Consider the following 19,505-nt stretch of genomic DNA (forward strand, 5'->3'; position numbering starts at 1 on the left):
CCCATGGAAGAGGTGGAATGAGATGGGATTTAAATTCCCTCCCAACCCAAACCATTCCAGGAGTCCATGATTTATCATCCTCAAGCAGCCACGCCTTAGATGGGCAAGAAGAACTCTCAAAAGGCTGAGAAAAAAAATCCCATTGAAGTTGTGCCTGATTTTGCAGCCAGGCCAGGGAGGTTTCTTCCCCAGCCAGGTGGGCTCCTCCAGCTCTGTGTGAAAGGAGAGACAACCCAGAATTGTTGCACTAGAAATTTGTGTCCCAATTTAATTGTTACTCACACAGCACCCCTCAAATGCCTCCACGTCCAGCTGAAATTCCTGGGTTTGTTTTTATTTTTCTCCCTGTAATTTATCAAAATCTTTCAGGCAGCCGCTGCACACCTCTCACTTTATTTGTTTTTATATTTCTGCTTAAATTGCTCAATAGCCACAGTCAGCAGGTCTCAGGGATGAGATGGGAGTGACAGAGGTGTTGCACTGCCAGCTGTGAACTGATTTGTGGGGCAGCAATTCCAGCACATCCATCATGGCTCACATCCTCTCTCCAAAGCTCACGGTGATTTTCATGAGCCACCTCAGCCTGTGCCTTGTTGGCTCAGCAATAATTCAGCACAAACACAAACCCACACAAGGCCAATGGCTGTTTGCTCACTGCTCTGCTGTTCCAGTCAGCTGAGCCATCCAAAACCAAAAATTCCTCCTTCAGATCCTGAGGAAATGAGCAGGGTAAAGAGCTGGAGTTGGGTAAAATCTGAGCTTGGAGCTCATGTTTTATGTGCTCCTTTGTTTTTGGGTAAATTCTGAGCTTGGATTTCATGTTTTATGTGCTCCTTTGTTTTTGGGTAAATTCTGAGCTTGGAGCTCATAGTTTATGTGCTCCTTTGTTTTTGCTTAGTGCATCAATCAACTGACTAAAACCATTTTAAACCCCTTTTCTTGTGATATTTTTTAAGTCAGGAACATCCTTTTCTCCTTATTAGGTGATGGGAGCCCACATATCCCATATCAGCATCACCTTCTAAGCACCTCAGTATTTTTAAGGTATTTTTCCCCTCAATTGTCAGCAATTGTCCCCTTTTCATGGCTGGGCAGCTGAGACACATGTGGAAAATCCATTTCCTGAAGTCTCAAGGTGGCTGCAGCCAGGAGCAGGATTTATCCAGCTCTCCTGCATGCAGAGTTAATCCTAGATTCCCCAGTTGTCCAGAGAAGCTGTGGCTGCCCCATCCCTGGAGATGTCCAAGGTTGGATGGGGCTTGGAGCAGCCTGGGATAGTGGGAAGGGTGGAATTGGATGAAATTTAAGTTCCCTTCCCACCCAAACCATCCAGTGATTCTAATCATTGCTCCATCCTCCTCGTTCTGCTGGGCAAATCACAGTGAACTCATTTTAAATTTGCATTTTTTTGTTGCCTTACATCACATGCTCCATGACAAAGCCCATCTCTATGAACTCACTGCTCTGGGGAAAAAAAAAAAAAAAAAAAAACAAAACAGCTTTAATTTTTTATTTGCTCTCCTTAGCTGTCAGCCATAAGGTTTCCTCATGTTCCTCCAGAGCCTGAGATGAAGTGATTGTGGCTGAGGACATTGGCAGGATCAGAGGAGGGTTTGGTCATTGCTGCAGGAGAGGGGATGGAAAACAGAGGGAAGAGCCCCAGGGGAGCAGGGGGAGGCTCATGAAGCAGCAAGAAAAGGAGCCTGAAGCAATCCAGTCAGGGTCCTTGCACTTTATATGCTCCTGTTCTTCTGGGGCTTTGGGGAGCAGTAAAAGCAGAGCAGTTACTTGCTGTATTTAATGGGGCTGGGCTGTGTGTGTGATAATAAAGAATTTAAAACTAGGAAAAAAAAAAAAAAGCTGCTTTAGCTGTGGAGTGACTAATCAAATTCCACCAAAGACACGGGCACTTGGGAGTTTGTTACAGATATTTTACAGACTTAAAAAGATATCTCCTGCTTTAGAAATGCTTTTGCTTGATTATTCCAATTTTTTTTTTTTTAACTGAAGGGTATTTGGGTTGATAGAAGAGCTTAAACATAGAACCAGTAAAACTATTGCTGGCATATGTGACTATTTCAATATGCTGCTTCAAAATACAAGCAATGTACAAGTTATTGACTGCTGCTATTGATCCCAAAGCAGTTACCAAGTACCAGGCATTTTCAGATGCCAGATCCAATTATTGATATAAATTATAATGCAAGAGATGCAGTGCTGAGGTGGGGGGGATTGGCTTTCAGAGAAGGACAGTTTGCAGGAGGAGGGAAGAAGACCCAAGTAGAAAAATTAAAAAAAGGCTTCCTGACTGTGGGTAAACAGTAACCACATTTTTTTTTTTTTTTTGCCTGTTGGAGGCCTGGTTTTTAATCACCCCACAAGCAGTTTTCATTTCTGTAGTAAAATTGCTTGTGGTTCTATTTAATTTGTTTCTGCAGGAGCTAGCTTTGGTGAAGATCTCCCAGGAGCTGCCGGGCCTTTTAGCACAGCACGTACAGCCAGTCAATGAGAAACGATTCCCTACATGGGAAAAATTCCTCCAAACATTTCTTACTCAAGGTAAATAAGACTGCAAAGTCGCTGGGAAGTGTTAGAAGGAGTAATTATGCCATATTGCCTGCCATATTCTTGTTAGTCTTGGGCCCATTTAAATATTTATCTCCTTTTATTTCTCCATTATGCTTCAAATGTTCATTTACCAATGAATTATAGGCCACTGTTCTATCATTCATTTGTCCTATTTGAGATTTTAATCCATGTCAGTCCTGGATTCTGAATTCATAAGCACCAACTCATTAATCCTTGGGTGCTGCCCCAAAGGGGGAAAGGTTTTGGGGAATTCCAGCACATAAGGTAAATGTGAGAATATTTAATACATGGATTTCTTTATGGATTTCTTTATGGAAGAGACAAGGATGAATCAAAGCCTTGAAGGTATTTTTCTTTTTAAATAATGCCACTTAACACATCTAGTACTGATTTTATTACATAGCAGTTTATCCCAACAAATTGTGTCATGGAATTATATGCAATGAAAATTAAAATCCAGAATGCCAAGCAATTCTCCTGGTGATTTTCCTATGGAAAACCATGCTGGAAGTTGTTATTTCCATGCCAAATTCCTCTTGTGGGTGAGACTCTTATCTAAGACCATTACATGGATGGGAGTCTCCAAGATGAGCTCACAGCAGGAGTTACCATCCCCCAAATCCCAACATTGCATTTCCCAGCTGTTCTGGGCCTGGTGTGGAGCTGGATTCACTCCTGCTACCCCAGAGACCGTTTCTCAATCATCTGTGGGATTTATCCACTTTGGGACTGAAAAACCACTAATTAAACTCCTTCCTCCTCCAAGAGATCCACGATTCTGGCTCTGCTGCTCCCCTTCCACTGATTTATTTTTCTGTTTCTCCAATCCCCCCTGGAGGTGGTGGCTCCATCCTGTGCACTCTGAAGGGCAGCACTTGTGGATTTGACTCTGAAGGGCAGATTTGACTCCAAGATAATTCCTTTTAAATTCCAGGTGGAGTGATCGAAGCTTTCCCATTCTCAACCAGCATCACCAACGTCACGGTGGATCTGCTGATAGAGCCAACAGGGGAGGTGACACTGCTGTCATCTGGGGATCAGCTCCACGCTGAGGGGCCCCTCAGATCTTCAGGCACCACCATCCCACAGCGTTCTGTGGATCCAGAGGTCCTCAAAGGTCTCTGCTTGAAGATTGGGGAGGCCTGTAAAGCCAAAGGAGTGCTTGGCTACTTCTCCGTGGACTTTGTGGCTTTCACCCATCCCCAAACGAGGGAGCAGCAGGTGAGTGGGGCAGGTTTGTTACCTCACCCTGTCCCCCTGAGACTGACCAATTCCAACTCCAAAAAGCATCAGGAGAAAGCTCTGCCCTTTGGAACAAAGGATTTCCAAACTCTGGGGCATGTGAGCTGAAGGTATTCTAACAGCATCAAATACAGACCTGATACATCTTGTTTTTCACTCTCTTGGCATTGTTTTCTTCTGGAATCTTCTCTGAGGACCTCAGTGTTTAGGAGGGAACATCCCTGGATTTTAAGGCTCTGGGGAACTGGGGGAACTTGCAGGTTTTTGGTAACTGACACCACTGTGGGGTGGCTGTGGTGAACCAGAGAATCAGAATAATCATGGAATGGTTTTGGTAGGAAGGAACCTTAAAAATAATCTCATTCTAACACCTTCCACTATCCCAGGTTTCTCCAAACTCCTTCCAAATTTGCCTTGGGCACTTCCAGGGATCCAGAGGCAGCCACAGCTTCACCCTCACAGTAATTTGTGAGCTCTGCAATTCAGATCCCAGTTATATTGGATTCCCAAAATGGATGTACATAAGCATTGTAATCAGAACTCTGGCTAAGCCATACTGGACAAGTTCCATGGAAAGTTGCTTTAAAAAGATTAATGGATGACATTCTCACCCATGGAAGTCAGTGGGAGTTTTGCCAATTGCTCCACTCAGGCCAGGAGGTCACTGAAATGCAGGAATGTTTCCTGGATTATTAAGGTTGTGACATTTCCTGGCACAAGCAAGGGCACATTAAATCATTTAGTGATTCTTGTGGCTCCTTAGAATTCCTCTCTTGGTTTTCTTCCCTTGTTCCCAGCTGATTTTTACCTTTCCCGTGTTTATCAGCATGTACCACAACTTTAACATTATTTAAGCACAGGATTTTAAATTTAACTGGATGTGGAGGCAATTAATGAGGCCATCTGTCTTGGGAGAGAGAAATATCACACAAAGGCTTGTGCTCTGGTTTTTTGGCAAACAAGAAATCCTATCAGAGCCTTGGAACATTTGCTCACTCCTTTCACAAGTGTCCACCTGAATGCAGTAGGTGGGAGGCTCAGATGAATTTCCTGGAAGTACAGGATACTCAGGAATTCTCTCCAAGTGTGTTTTACAGAAAACATTGATTTTTGGAGCACTGGGAGAAAAGGATGGATGAGGAACAAAGTGTGTTGTCACACAGCTCTGTGGGAAGGCAGAGCCTTGGCTGCCACGAGATCCAAGGGGCTGGGAAAGCTGGGACTCCACAAAATTCCCTGTTTGCCTCAGGAATCTCTTCTTATCTCAGTTACACCTGTGCCCTGATCCTGAGGGGAAGTGAGATGCTGTTTTCAGTGTCCAGGGGAGGAAGTGGAGAAGCACAATTTGGAGTGAATCACTTCTGATTCTGATTCCCACTTCATTTTCCACGATGATCATTCCAAGCAAAGCCTTGGCCAGCGTGGACTGTCAGATCCCAGCTGGGAACTGCACCCACAGAAATCCACTGGGTTGAGAGGGAATATTTAAACACATTTAAACCTGACTTTATAATTTGGAGAAGCAGCATCCCAAGCCACCTTTTCCATTGGTCTGATGGCTTTTGCACAGCCCCAGCAGTGCTAAGGGAACATTGGGGTTGGACAATTCCCCACAGCATCCAAAAGCCTCTCCAGACAGAAAACAACACATTTTTAATATGTTATTTTCCAACAAAAGCCACGGTGTTATCATCACCCATCTCCCAGCCCTATATCCAGCAGGACAGAGGAATTGCAGAGCCCTGAAATTAAAATTTTTGGGTGATCCCCAGCCCATCCCAGCAGTTACCACGAGATGGCAGCCGGAGGAGAACCTGCCAGCACCGCCCCAATCCATCCCTGTGCACACTTTAAAATCTCTTGCATTAATATTTTACTAATTGACATTTTTACAGTATCGCTCAAGCGCTTGTTTAAAAATGCTCTTTACAATAAGGCAGCCGTCGATACCAGCTGCAGATAAAACAGTTAAACGGGAGAGAGCCGAGCTGTAATTTAGTAACTCTTTAAGAATTTATGTTTCCTTCCCTTCTCAAGTTTTACATTCTAAAGCTGAAGCGTTTTTATGGAAGCTGTAAAGAATTCCAGCATAATTGTGACTTTATTCACTGGAGATTTCACCACCGAGCGCCGGCTCTGGAGCTGTTTGTGCCAAAGGAGAATCCCCTGGAAGCAAATATTTCCTTGGATAAACAGCCAGCAAGTCTTGCAGGGTGTATTTCTAACTCCTTTCTTGTCCATTGGTGGGATTCTGGAGAGTCCTAATCTGTTCTCTGCTTAGCTTGACTTAAAATCAGTTTTAAATCTATCTAAAATCTTAACTCCTGCCTTTGAAAATCAAATATCAGTTCTAGGCTGTTCTGTTCCAGTTTAATTTCTGAACTTAAATTCTGAAACATTTCAGATGAAAACTCCTTGTGTTCTGCTAATTTTCCATGCAATCCTGTCAGGATTTGTCACCCCCAGTTATAAATGTGTACAATTACATCCCTGCCCTTATTGTACATGCTCAGAAAATGGGGATGGGCTCAATAATTAATCTGTAGAATTTTATTATTCTTTACTTAAACATCACCTTTGCTCAGGTCATCTCCTAAGAGCTCCTGATTTACTGGAGGGAGATGATTTACCTGGTCAGATCCCTCATTCTCCCATTTCTGTAGCAGCACAAAGGGGATTTAAAGGACATTTTTGTGTTTCCATGGCAAAAGGGAATCCCCTGCTAGGATAAAGCTGGAAAATCTTGTGCCATCTGATCCTTCTTCCTTCCTCCCCCACGTTAGGGATGTTCTGGGACACATCCAGGGCAGGAGGGGATATGGCCACAATCAAAGTGTTCTCAGAGAATCCTGAGCCAGGAAAACAATCCTTGGGGGTGATCCCAGCTGGCACCAAGGAGTGACCATTTGGCTGCTCTCTGTTCCAACAGGGGTGGTTCAGCCCCAGGCTCAGGGATGAAAGGAGGTGGACAGGTGGCTCCCAGCCATGTTTGCCTTCCTCCTATTCCTCCTCCTTCTCCTCCTCCCCCTCCCCACACCTTATATTGGAAAATGTAAAATATTACAATGACTTTGCCTAAGGAGCTTAAGGAGGTTTTGTTGCTCTCCTTTGTTACAGCAGGGGAGGGATGGACACCTCCCCTCATCCCTCCTGTAGATCCAAACTCTTCATTCTGTAGGCAGCAGCAGAAACTGGGCTGAGAGGATGAAACCACATCCAAAAACTATTTAATCCCCTCTGTATGCAAAGAGAAACTCTTAAAACCAGTATTTGATCAATCTCATGATTTCCAGCATAAAATTTGCTTTGCCAAAATCTTTTTCTGTTCTTCCAGCCCCTTCCTTGGGCAAGCTGGAGCCATTCCCTGGAGCAGGGGATCCAGGAGAGAGCAGCTCCTGGGCACTGGAGCCAGGCTGGCATGCTGGGGGGCTTTGTTTAGGTGATGTGAAATGGATCACACAAGTAATTAATGGGTTTTTCTCTACATCTGACACTAAAACAATGTGACTTCCAAGTGTTTTCATTGTAGGCACTGACCAGGTGGGATTTGGGGAGTAACTCTGAATCCCTGGGAGGGTGGAATGAATTTATCCATCACTGAGCTTTGCCAGGCTGCTTTTTTAATGTTTTATCTGCTGTTAAATCCTCAGCTCATTCCCTGCATTTTGCTCTGGGACTCATTTCAGTCGCAGGGATGTTTTTTGCTTAACCTTTTTTATGGTCCCCCTTCAGTCCAGCTTGCCTCCTGCAGCTCTGTTTGTGCTCAGCAAAGCTTCAGGTGTGGATTTTGAGGTCAGGTGTAATATCAGGGTCTGGATTAAGAGCAAACCCATCACTTGGAGCCCTCAGATATCCAAAATTTCCAGTCCCTGCTTCCCTCATGCAGCTCTGCCACCTCTTTCTGAAGGCAAAGTTTTAATTGAGAGTGTAAAACCCAGCTCAGACAAGATCTAGGACATACTGACACAGATTTTGTTGATAATATTTATCAAAATTAATGGAACACTCCCACAATATGAATAGTTTGTAATTATTATTTGGCTCGTTGAAAAGGTTAGCACACACTGGAAAAGGAGAAATGGACAGCAAAGTCCTTCCTGTCTTGCACAAGTGATGATAAACAATAAATTATTGAAGAAAATTAAGTATTATAATTGGGGAACATTCCCCTATTACTAAGCAAAGCCAGCCATTAGCATCCAATTTGCATTTTAGACCGTGCAGCAGGAAATATTTAAGTTGACAAATAGGATATTTAATACAGCAACAGATACTTGGCAGTTAGATATTAACAACTGTTACTGGGGTGATTTATTCCCCATTATCCAAAGGGCATTACTCTGTGCATATGATTCTCAAATTGACTCCACTTTTCCAAGAGGCCTTGGCTGCCTGACCCCTTAATATCCTTATAATGAGTCCATTTACCATTCCAGGGCTGAGGCAAGTTGTTCACTGGGAGATTTGTTTGAAGGGGTCCTCTCTGCAGGGCACATCTTGGGCTGTGGGAACGTTGCTCACTGGCAGGGCAGGCACAGGGATTTTTTTTTTTTTTTTTAAGCAGGGAAAAACTCCTGGGAAAAGCAAGCTGTGGTTATTGGGGTGGAGGAGGATTGCAGGAGCAATCCACAGTGCTTCCCTCAGTCCTCCCTGAGAGATTATTTCTGGAGTTACAGAAGAGTTCTGGTTGTTCCTGTTTGGAAGTGGTTTGTGGAATCACAGAATCCCAGAATGGTTTGGGTGGGAAGGGATATTAAATCCCCTCCAGTGCCACCCCTGCCATGGCAGGGACACTTTTTACTGTCCCAGGCTGCTCCAAGCCCTGTCCAGCCTGGCCTTGGACATTCCAGGGGCAGCCCCAGCTTCTCTGCCCACCCTCCCAGCCAGGAATTCCTTCCTCACATCTTCATCGCTGCCAACCTTGCTCCAGCAGCAGGAAATGCCAACACACAGGACAAAAAAAAAAAAAAAAAAAAAAAAAAAAAAAAAAAAAAAAAAAAAGCAGAGATGTTCCTTCACAATTGCTGAATTTTACTCTCCTTGTTCTTCCTCTTAATTTATTTGAATTAAAATAATTGCCCCTCTTTGTTTTGGTTAGGTGTGGGCAACAGACCTTGACCTTTGCTACAGTGACCAGCTGGCCCAGACTCAGCTCCTGATGTACATGACAGATGGAAACCTGGATGGTGGCTCCAGCTGCCTGCAAGGACCTCTGGGATCAAAGGAAAGCAAAAGCCAACAGGTTCAGCACGAGGGGACAAAACCTGTAAGCACTGATGTGTTCCCAAATATAATCATTCATGGGATTACTAATTCATCTCCCCTAGAGGAGCTGAATCTGCTCCCTTCAGGTGTTAAACTGCTGCTCTTGGATTTTACCAGGTTCATAAAGTCATGGGATAACAGCACAGTTGGAGTTAAAATGGAACAATCCCATCCCTGGAATGTCCCAGGCCAGGCTGGAGGGGGTTGGAGCAGCCTGGGACAGAGGAAGGTGTCCCTGCCCAAGGCAGGGGGTGGGATGGGATGAGCTTTAAGGTCCCTTCCCACCCAAAATATTCTGGGATTTTGTAAAATGGGAAGAAATGTCTTTAGAAAAGTCAGCATGAGGAGTGTGTGTGTCTATGTACATACACATCTGGATAGAAAACAAAAGCTGTTTGCCTTATTTTGACAGAAGATTCACAGCTGCCTTTTTTTCCATCCACAGAGGAGGGAATGTATCACCATTCCAAAAATGTCATGGAGCTGTAATTTAGAGGTTAACGAGCTCTTGATCCATTGTTCTCGTCAAGCAACCACTTTTAGTTGGAGAGAAATAAATTGGATCTGATTAGTCCCAGTAGTCCAAGTTTTAGAAATGAAAAGTAATCAAGTAGCAACTTTTTTTTTTCCCTAATTAAAATTCTGTCAGAATTAACATAAATTGTCATCATATGCTTTATTTTTAATTCTTCCTGTATTTCTGAGATTTTTATCTCCTGAAGAGTTAACTACAAGACTGCAGTCTCCCAGGAGAAGAGAAAAAAAAGAAACAAACCAAGAGACAAATGTTTTTACTGCACATGATCTGTAATGAATGATTAAGTAAAACACTTTGTGTAAAATTATGATGTTAATAATGATTCTGTCCCTTTTAATTTATTAGATATTCTCCATGCTGGTAGGGTTGATTTTGATAAAACGGAGCAGCCCTGGAGTTAGTGAGAGGGTTTTATTTTTAGAACTCCTTCTTTGAAAGAACAAATTTCCTAGATACTGCTGCTCCTGTAATTATGTACAAAACCAATCACTCATTATAGTTAGGATACATTATCTTCTAGACAGATGAGGCTAAATAAGCAACACATTAATAATTCATCCTGCAGTTCATTATGCATGTGTATGCATGCTTTGTAGCTGAAATAAGCACCTCATCAACCTGATGCCAACCCTTAAACAATAGTTCTGTGTTATTGCAGCCACATTCAAGTTTACGCTTGTTAAACTGCTGCTTGGATTATTTTATCAAGCATTCATTTATTTGTGGTCCCCTACTGCAGAGGAAGAGATTTTGGAAGCTCCTTTTTTTTAAGTTAATGACTTGAGCAATGGGTGTTATTAATTCTCAGAATATTATAAACATGATTAATTTTCAGGCAGAGATGTATTAGATCAGGATTTCAGCTATGTCAACTTAAATGAGTCGATGTCAAAACAAATATCATTTTAGGGGGAAATACTGGAAATTACAGGCTTTGATGTGCAGTGTCCCTGCTCTCAGGGAACAGTCCAGCATTAAAAATAACACCAGGAAAGCCTTGGTTTGGAACAGCTCTGCTCAGAGCTCCTCAAAGCAACTTCTCTGTTCTGGCCTGAGCACTGGTGAGGGTTTAAACTTGATCCAGCACCCACCTTTATCCAAGGGGGAGAGAGGGCAGGGCCAGGTGAGATATTGGGAATAAATCCCTCCCAGGGAGGCACAGGTTCCCAGAGAAGCTGTGGCTGCCCCTGGATCCCTGGAATGTCCAAGGGCAGGTTGGATTCAGCGCTCTCACAGGGCCCAGTGACCACTGAGGCTGTGAAAACATCAAAATCTGGTCCATGAAGAGCAATTCTGGGGTTTATGGAAATGTCTGTGTCCAGCAGAGCCTGTGAGGAGCAGGAATTCCTCCAAAGGGAGTCTTACTCCACACTGAGTTCACTGGCAAAAAACCATTTATAGAATCTCAGGATGGTTTGGGTGGGAAGAGAACTTTAATTTTATCCCACCTCACCCCTGCCATGGGCAGGGACACCTCCCACCACCCCAGGCTGCTCCAAGCCCCATCCAACCTTGGACATCTCCAGGGATGGGGCAGCCACAGCTTCTCTGGACAACTGGGGAATGTGGGATTAAATCCAACCTGGCCTTGGACACTTCCAGGGACCCAGGGGCAGCCACTGGAAAATCCATTCCAGGGTCTCCCCACCCTCACAGGAAACAATTTCTTCCCCAAAATCCCACCTAACCTCACCCTCTATCAGCATGAAGCCATTTCTTCTTCTCCTGTCCCTCCATCCCTTGTGAAAAGTCACTGATTTAGCATTTAAATGTTGGGTTCTGATCCAAACTGGTGTGAAAGTGAGGAATTTTGGGTTGTTCTCTGCAGCCTGCCCCGAGCAGCCCCCGGTGTGCCGTGGCCAGCAGCCAACTGAGGCATTCCAGCCTCTCTGGGATCTCCTACAACCTCCTCCTCCACCTCTGTCAAGCTCGTGGGGTTGGATTTGACCTCCAGGTGGGAGCAGGAGAGATGAGAAAATGTGATCTTTGTCCTGCAGAACTTTTGTTTGTAAATTCTTTTATGATAAAATCACTCCTAGCAATGTCAGTCTTAAATGGTGGAGTTGTTAGGGTTGAAGAAGAGTTTTAGGATCATCCAGCCATCAATCCACTACCCCCATGTTCACCCCTCAAGTGCCACATACACCTGTTTTTCTCTCAATTTCAGTGTGTGTAAGACTTTTAGGGGTTAACCTGCTTCTTGATAAAAATAACTGTATAAGGAGATAATTTTAAGATACTTTTAACCACCTCTTACTGCTTTGAAACCCAAATATTTGCTGTTGAATAGACTCTGCTGTATTTACTGTATTCTCTACAATAAGTTACAGCAATAATCTATTTAAACTGAGCAATAATTTCCTTACACACAATTCTAAACCAGCCCTTCTTAGTTTGGGTGTGTACTTTCTGTAACACATTGTTTACAATTATTAAATTTATTACAATTACCACTCTTTTAGCAATAAATAAAGCAATTTTGTCTCAATTAACAGGAAAAACAAGGAACAATTTTTGTGTTGTATGAAGACCAGAAGAGACACAGCCTGGGAATGATGTGAGTGTGGGCTGTCCCTAAGCCAGGGTGACATTGTGGGACACAAATTGGGAATGATCTGAGTGTGGGCTGTCCCCTAACCCAGGGTGACAAAGAGCTGGGGACACTGTGGGACACAAATTGGGAATGATCTGAGTGTGGACTGTCCCCTAACCCAGGGTGACAAAGAGCTGGGGACACTCTGGGACACAGTTTGGGAATGATGTGAGTGTGGAGTGTCCCTAACCCAGGGTGACAAAGAGCTGGGGACACTCTGGGTGTGCAGGGAGTGACACTGGAGCAGCTCTGCCAAAGGCCAGGGAGGGAATGAACAACCTGAACACCTGATTGTCACCCAAGGTTGGCCTTTGGGAGAGTTTTAGCTTATTTTTAAGCATTTCAGTCATAAAAGAAGGGCAGGAATGTGCTGGTCCCAAGGGCTGGTGGCACTCCAGGCTCAGGAGCTGCTGGAATTGGCTTCAGGAGAGCTGAATTCCCTGTCAGGAGCAATCTCTCCCTTGGATTAGCACAGCCTTACTCCTACAGGCAACATTATTAAAAACCTGACTTCCACCAGGCAGAGGAGGGGGAAGTTTAATGCCTTTTTTATATTGTTCTTGCCCAAGTTTCCTGCCAAAATAGGATGTAATAAGTGAGGAGCTGAAGCGTTCTGCTCTCAGCCTGTTCTGTATTCCTTTGATGCTGCAGCTATTTCATTAATGACCTGGATAACAAAACAGCTTCTTCAAGTGCTTGGATGTGCCTGCAAGTGTTCTGGAGGGCAGGATCAGAATTCAAAATGATCCCGACAAATTGATGGAACAATACGAGAAATAGAATTAGGTTTGGTTGGAACCAGGTGGAAGAAATTACATTTAGAGAGGAGTAATGAACATGAGGAACAAGGAGGTTTTGGGAACGGGATCTGTGAGTCAAACAATGTCATGATCCTGTGGAAAAAGGTTAAGAGTGTGTCCTGGGAGATGCTGGAAGAAATCCTGCTGTTCTGTGAGAGGGAGGCAATGAAAATGTTTAGAGCTCTGGAGAGCATGACTGACATGGAAAGAATACAGAGGAGAGGGAGGGCAGGAATGGGATCTGCTAACGATCTCCCAGCACAGAAAAAGCCTCTGCAGGAAGGAAAAAAAAAAATCTAAATTTTTGCTCGTAGGATAAGAAGAAATAAACTCAGCTTGCAGCAAAGAGGATTCCTGTTGTCTGCCATCACGTTTTCAGTGCAATTTCACAGCGTTAATTGGGAAATATTTTCAAGATTGTAGGACTTGGAGCTTATAAAGTAACTGAAATACCTGAAACATCCCTGAGAATCACCCATTTTATTCCATCAGAGATCTGTGGTCGATTCCAGCAATCGAGGCACATTTATCCTCAGTGTAATTCATTTTCCATAAGGTATGGAGGGTCTGTATGGGAAACCAAAGCTTCAAAAGCTGCACCCATCTAAGAAATGTTGATCCTGCTGAAATTTCTTTCCCAATTTTAGGCTGAAGCAACAGTTTTTCCTAACTAATGTTGGGTGTTTCAAGTGTTCTGCTGCCTCAGTCCCACCTCAGCAATCACCTTTTCCTTGGAGTAGCTGAAACCTCTCTGCTTACTTCTGCTAAGTTGATTAATAAAAAATTATTTATCACACAAATCCTTCCCGTTGACAAGTTAAAATGGAGCCTCATCTTTCATATCTCCCTGTAGATTTTCACCTTGTGAGATTGAAAAATCCTCATTAAATTCCGGCACCAGGCAGGCACAAATGAGAGGGCGATTGTTTTTTAAGGCACGCGAAAGGGAATCATTGGTAAACTCATTTGTTTGGATATCATTATACAGAACAATTGGAGAGGATCTCCAGGGGGTCCTCCTGACCTTTGCTCGCAATCTCTTCATCATCCATCAAGAAATATCAGCACCTAATATGCAAGGCGAGACCAATTTTAAGGTGAGGTGTTAATTAACTAACGATCCCGGTTAATTTGGGTACAAGGCCTGCAAATACCTCATGCTGGATCATAAACAAGTGCTAAACCATTCCTTTTTTATCGCTGCCTGCCTGTGGTTTTTACAGTGTCTGGGTCAGTGTAGTCGGGTCTCCCACTGAACCCGTTAGTTAAATTTAAGTTTGAAACTTTTTGCTTTGAAAAGAGACATCCTTGAGCGCGAATTTATTTGTAATCTAATGCTCCTGAGTGTCCTTTGGAAGAGCAAAGGAGCTGTTGGCAGTGCCTCACACAGCTCTTGTCACAATTGCCTGCTTTATTTTTAAAGGGACACCATCAAGGTATAAGAAGCTTAAATTAGAAACAAATTTCTCAGTTGATAATAACCGCTTGGATTATTAACACTGATTTCTTTCAAGCAGGCAGCCACTAATCCATTCATTCCCATTCCTCACCCCAAATGGATTTTGTTCCAAATTTTCTCTGTTTTGTGAGTGTGCCCATCCCAGGGTGGAGAAGGGGAGGACAAAACCCTGGGGAGGTTCCCCCACCTCGCTGCCAAAAGGAGCCAGAAAAGCAATCAGGAATCCAACCCTGTGCCCTGGAACGAGCCCTCCTTACAAAAGCTGCTTTTTGATTCCAGAGAATTGCTCAGCTTCCCACAGGGGTTCCTTTTGCTGAGCTGCATCACCTTTAACTTTATAAAAACTTTCCAAGCTGCTGCCTGTGTGTGTTTTGTGAAAGGTGAACGCTGTGTTGGGTTTGTATCTTCAGTCGTGTCACATAATTCATAGCAGAGTCTTTCCACCCTGACTAGATTTTCAAGTGGAGTGTGAAATGACAGATTTTGGGGAAAGACATAATTAAATTTCAACATGTTACAGAATAAAAAGCAACAACAAAAATATTCCACATTTTTCAGTATGAGGGAATGAAAAGCAACCACTGGAGAAAATTATAAAAGAGAACTTTTTCTTCATTGTGAGTGAACATATGTGAAACAAAACACCTGTTAGTTAATTAGGAGTACAAATTGTATTTTTATTTACCTGGGATTTGTACATCTTTACTAATAATTCCCCTAAATGTCCCCAAAGTAATATTAAATTTAATTGGTGCATCCTGTCCCGTGTAACCCTGTTACCTGTTCAAGGCAGGCACTGCCAGCTGTGCACCCTGGATTCCATTATAATGCCCATTAAATAACTTGTATCCTGGAATCTCTTACAGATGGCAATTCGGGATATTGAAGCAATTCTAGGAGTTACAGCAGAGAACAAACTGAGATGGGAAGAAGAACAACCTTGGGAAGCAGATGCTCTGAAAGAATAGTTAACAGAAAATGTTCAAGTGCCTCATTCCTTATGCTTCTGGAAATGCTTCATCTGTAAGAACAGGTTTGGTTTTCCCTCTGAGTTGCTGTGTGAAGTAACATTAACCGGGACAGAAAATCTCTGTGAGTGCTGGTTGTGGCATTGGGAACATCCCACCTTTCTTGTTGAAAAGCACAGGATCATCCTAATCCTCCTCGTGTCCCCGTTGTCATTCCTAAAATTCAGTGTATGGGTTAAAAATCTCATTAATGGGGTCAAGCTGCCTTTGTCACTGACTCAGAGCAGGAGAAAAGAGCCCTGAAAAGAGCCCTGAGAGCCCAAATTCCCTTCCCAACAGGCTGTGAACACTGAAAGGCTCCTGGCAGGAAAGGAGGTGCAGGGTTCGAGCTGCCAGAGAGTCCAGAGGAGGCTCCAGGATGAGCAGAGGGATGGAGCAGCTCTGCTGGGAGGAAAGGTTGGGATTGCTCAGCCTGGACAGGAGAAGCTTTGGGGTGACCTCAAGTCAACCCTGAAGGAGCTACACGAAAGATGGAGAGAGACAGAAGGACCTGGAGTGCCAGGACATGGAAATGGCTTCAAACTGAAGGAGATTTGGGTTGGTTGAGATATTAGGAAGGAATTATTCCCTGTGAGGGTGAGGAGACACTGGAATGGATTTTCCAGAGAAGCTGTGGCTGCCCCTGGATCCCTGGCAGTGTCCAAGGCCAGGCTGAACAGGGTTTGGAGCAGCCTGGGGTGGTGGAAGGTGTCCCTGCCCATGGCAGGGGTGAGATGAGGTGAGATTTAAAGTCCCTCCCAGCTCAAACTATCCCATTGTCCTTTTGCCTATAAATGCCTTAATTTAAACCCCACTTTATCAGTAATTCCAGCACCCCACATTCCTCTGCAGAACCAGCTCTATTGTTATGCTGCTTTTTCTGTTATCTAAAGACTTTTGCAGCAGTTCTTTTATGGTCGTTTACAAGTTATCAAAAAGCTCAGTAATAACTAATTTATCAATAGAATTCTCCTTGCACTATGATTCCCAGAATTCCATGACTTTTACAGGTCTGTCCATCTGTATTTTGGATACTGGTGACCCTTTTGGTCTCAATTGCTGTGCTGTGTTGTCAAAGGACAACATTACATTTGTAAAATTATCTTTATCCATCAAATCTTTAATATCCCAACAAACAACACATGCCACATTTTGCTCTGGAAGAGCAGATCCCATTGAATGGAGATTGTTATCCCAGGAATGACAAGTATCCTTGGGATTATTTCCCAAAAAACTTCAGGGAAAACCAGTTTTAGCACAAATTCTTCTAAATGGGACCAAGCAGTTGCACGAGATCAGCAGCCAGTTTTTCTGACAGCAAATCTTTGATCCCTCAGCATGAGACATGATTTTTGGTGGGTTTTTTTTCTCTCTTTTACTTTGGTCACAGAATTAATTCATTGCAGATGAAAACATTTACACAAATGCTGATTCCTGCTTCAAATAAAAATCCACAGGAGAATTTTAATTCCTGATTTTATTAATTTATTTTACATAAACGTAGTGTTGGGTTTGGATACCCCAGAGCCCACAGAGGTGGAATTTCTTCCCAAGGTGAAATTCAGCTGCACTTTGAGCTGGTTTCCAAAGGGTTAAGGAAAAAGGAAGCCTTGATCCAAGCCAGAACAACATAAGGTCTGAGAGGCTCATTAGTTCACTGGCACTTAATAGACTGCGGTGTCCTAGGAGGAAATGAAACCTGCACTTCCTTCTGCCTTTGTTCTACCCTGACAAAAGAAAACTGTACCTGTTTTTTGCAGGAAACAAGTGACCTGAAAGTTCCCGTGGTGAGAGAGATTTCTCAGCATGTGCAAAGTGTGAAATGTATTTTGAAAAGGGGGGTGAAAAAAAAAAAAGTTTTTAATTACTACAAACACTTCTGAGCCTTGAGCTGATGGAAGGATTGAAAACTGCTTTGCACATTCAGCTCCCATGCTGCTGGTGCCAAAAATGTGGGGTTTTTTTTAGCAATGCTGTAGATTTAAAATGAGATTATAATATTGTTTAAAAAGTCAGGAATATAATTCTGTTCACACTCCTGGATTATTTATTCCCACTCACTAAAAGAGTAATGGTGAAGTGTAGATTGAATTTCAGAACGTGAGCTGGATGGGAAGAAAACAGAACAAGTGTGAAACAAAAGATTAAAAGTGGCCCAAGTGTGGCTTCTCATCAGAAACTGCCCCCAAAAAATGCCAGATTTGGGCAAAAACAGCTGCAGGGAGTGGAGGAATGCTTATGGCAGGAGGTGAGGGACAGCAGGTTTGGCAGCAACTGCAGAGGATGCAGACAATTAAAAGGAAGGATTTGTGCTCCCCAGGAGCCAGAGCTGGAAATGGAGACGTTTGTTTAACTGGCAGCACTTGGTGGGTTTTGTTTCAGCAAGAATTTAAGTGTAGCACAGACCACTTCAGGTCATTTCTCCTGAAAGAGCTACCTGGAGTTGATGATACTGGAAACTGGGTCTCCTGTTTTAGGTAGTTGGGTTTAAAGCCCTGGATTAAAAAAAAAAAAAAAAAAAAAAAAAAAAAAAAAAAAAAAAAAAAAAAAAAAAAAAAAGCAGTTTATCAACACCACCACTCCCAGATGTCTTCTGAAATGAAATGTGAAATGTTCACTCTCCCTTTTTCCTGGAAGATCTCCAGTACCTCAAGATCAGGAGAATTTAAGCACCTCCCCTCCAGGTTAAGGTAATAAATCCCTGGATTTTGAAGGTTTTCCTTAGAAATTCCTATCAAATCCATTTAACAATGGGATACTGTAGATCTGAGTACATTGTACAGATCCTCTGTATTTCATTTCAGACTTCAGATTTTGTTATACTGATGAACAACTCAAATAATTGACAACCTTCATTAATGTAATTAATGAAATACTATCATTAATTACATTAATACTAGCATTGTATCACTCTAAAGGTTCAATATTTTTATTTCAACCCTTCACCACTGTACCAGATTCCAACTTTTCCATCCTCAGCCACTGTTATCACTACTAAAGAAATATATTAAAGCTAAACTATATGCTCTATTAATTATAGGGAGGTGAACTTGAAGGGGAAATTTGTTGCTGGTGATGATTAATAATTACTTCTTCTACACACATGTAGTACAGTAAATAAACAGGGCATATTGTTGGGTAGTAATTGATTAATTAACATGTTGATACTGCACAGCTCAATGGTCTAAGATTGCTGAGTTTGAGATATTGCTTGCAATTATTGAAAGAAAAAAAAAATTGTTTCCATTTCTCAGTTTTCTGGACCCTTCTTCCCCCTCTCAAACAGAATGAAAAATGGTTCAAAACCTTAGCTTTTATTTAGAAAAACGGGATACAGGCTGTGATTTTAAAATATTTCTTTGAGAAGGGTGTGACACTTGAAGACTTTTAGGGAGGTCTGCCAGGTAAAGCCAGTGCAGCTGGACACTCACCTGAGCACAGGTGAGCCAGGTGCTCCCTCAGCATGGGGGAGCCAACAAAACCTTTCTAAAAATGTGATTATCCATTTATTATTTTTTTTGTGATATTCCCACTCGTCCCTCACTCCATGCAGGGCTCAGGGTGCCCCATCCCTCAGCTCCAGCCCAGCCTGGGGGTGTCTGTGGTGGAACCCCAGATCACTGAGGTGGGAAAAGCCCATCCAAGGTCATTGTCCATCTGTGCCAGCCTAGAGCACTGAGTGCCATATCCAGGAATTCCTTGGACACCTCCAGGGATGGGCACTCCAAACCTCCCTGGGCAGCCCTTTCCAAGGCCTGACCACCCTTTCTGTGAGGAAATTCCTGCTGGTGTCCGACCTGAGCCTCCCCTGGTGCAGCTTTAGCCGATGTCCTCCTCCTGTCCCTGTTCCCGGGGAGCAGAGCCCGATCCCCCAGCTGGGCCCTCCTGTCAGGGAGTTGTGCAGAGCCAGAAATTCCCCCTGAGCTCCTTTTCCCCAGGCTCAGCCCCTTTCCCAGCTCTCTCAGCCTCTCCTGGAGCCCCAGACCCTTCCCCAGCTCCCTCAGCCCCTCCT

General features: G+C 43.4%; 1 protein-coding gene and 1 long non-coding RNA gene across 9 annotated transcripts in view; one reads left to right on the plus strand and one right to left on the minus strand.

The window, feature by feature from the left end:
* The window catches only part of IQCH (IQ motif containing H), a 53,958-nt gene extending 35,210 nt beyond the window's left edge, over nt 1-18,748 (plus strand). For 5 of the 8 annotated variants that reach the window (XM_083870914.1, XM_083870916.1, XM_083870915.1 and 2 more), the window contains 7 exons: nt 2,439-2,559; nt 3,524-3,810; nt 8,930-9,097; nt 11,463-11,588; nt 12,130-12,191; nt 14,016-14,124; nt 15,353-16,827. In XM_083870914.1, the coding sequence (XP_083727040.1) occupies nt 2,439-2,559; nt 3,524-3,810; nt 8,930-9,097; nt 11,463-11,588; nt 12,130-12,191; nt 14,016-14,124; nt 15,353-15,454 (975 nt within the window). In that variant the 3' untranslated portion in view covers nt 15,455-16,827. The other 3 variants (XR_014591065.1, XM_083870917.1, XM_083870918.1) reach the window with 3 other exon arrangements.
* Nucleotides 17,958-19,422, minus strand: LOC310914637. The gene is made up of 2 exons (XR_014591066.1): nt 19,291-19,422; nt 17,958-17,988 (listed from the first exon to the last, which is right to left on the minus strand). It is a non-coding gene; the product is annotated as an uncharacterized lncRNA (long non-coding RNA).
* Nucleotides 19,423-19,505: the final 83 nt, after the last annotated feature.

This window comes from Zosterops lateralis (assembly GCF_965231275.1).
Source record: "Zosterops lateralis genome assembly, chromosome: 13".
In the NCBI taxonomy this organism is placed as follows: Eukaryota; Metazoa; Chordata; class Aves; order Passeriformes; family Zosteropidae; genus Zosterops; species Zosterops lateralis.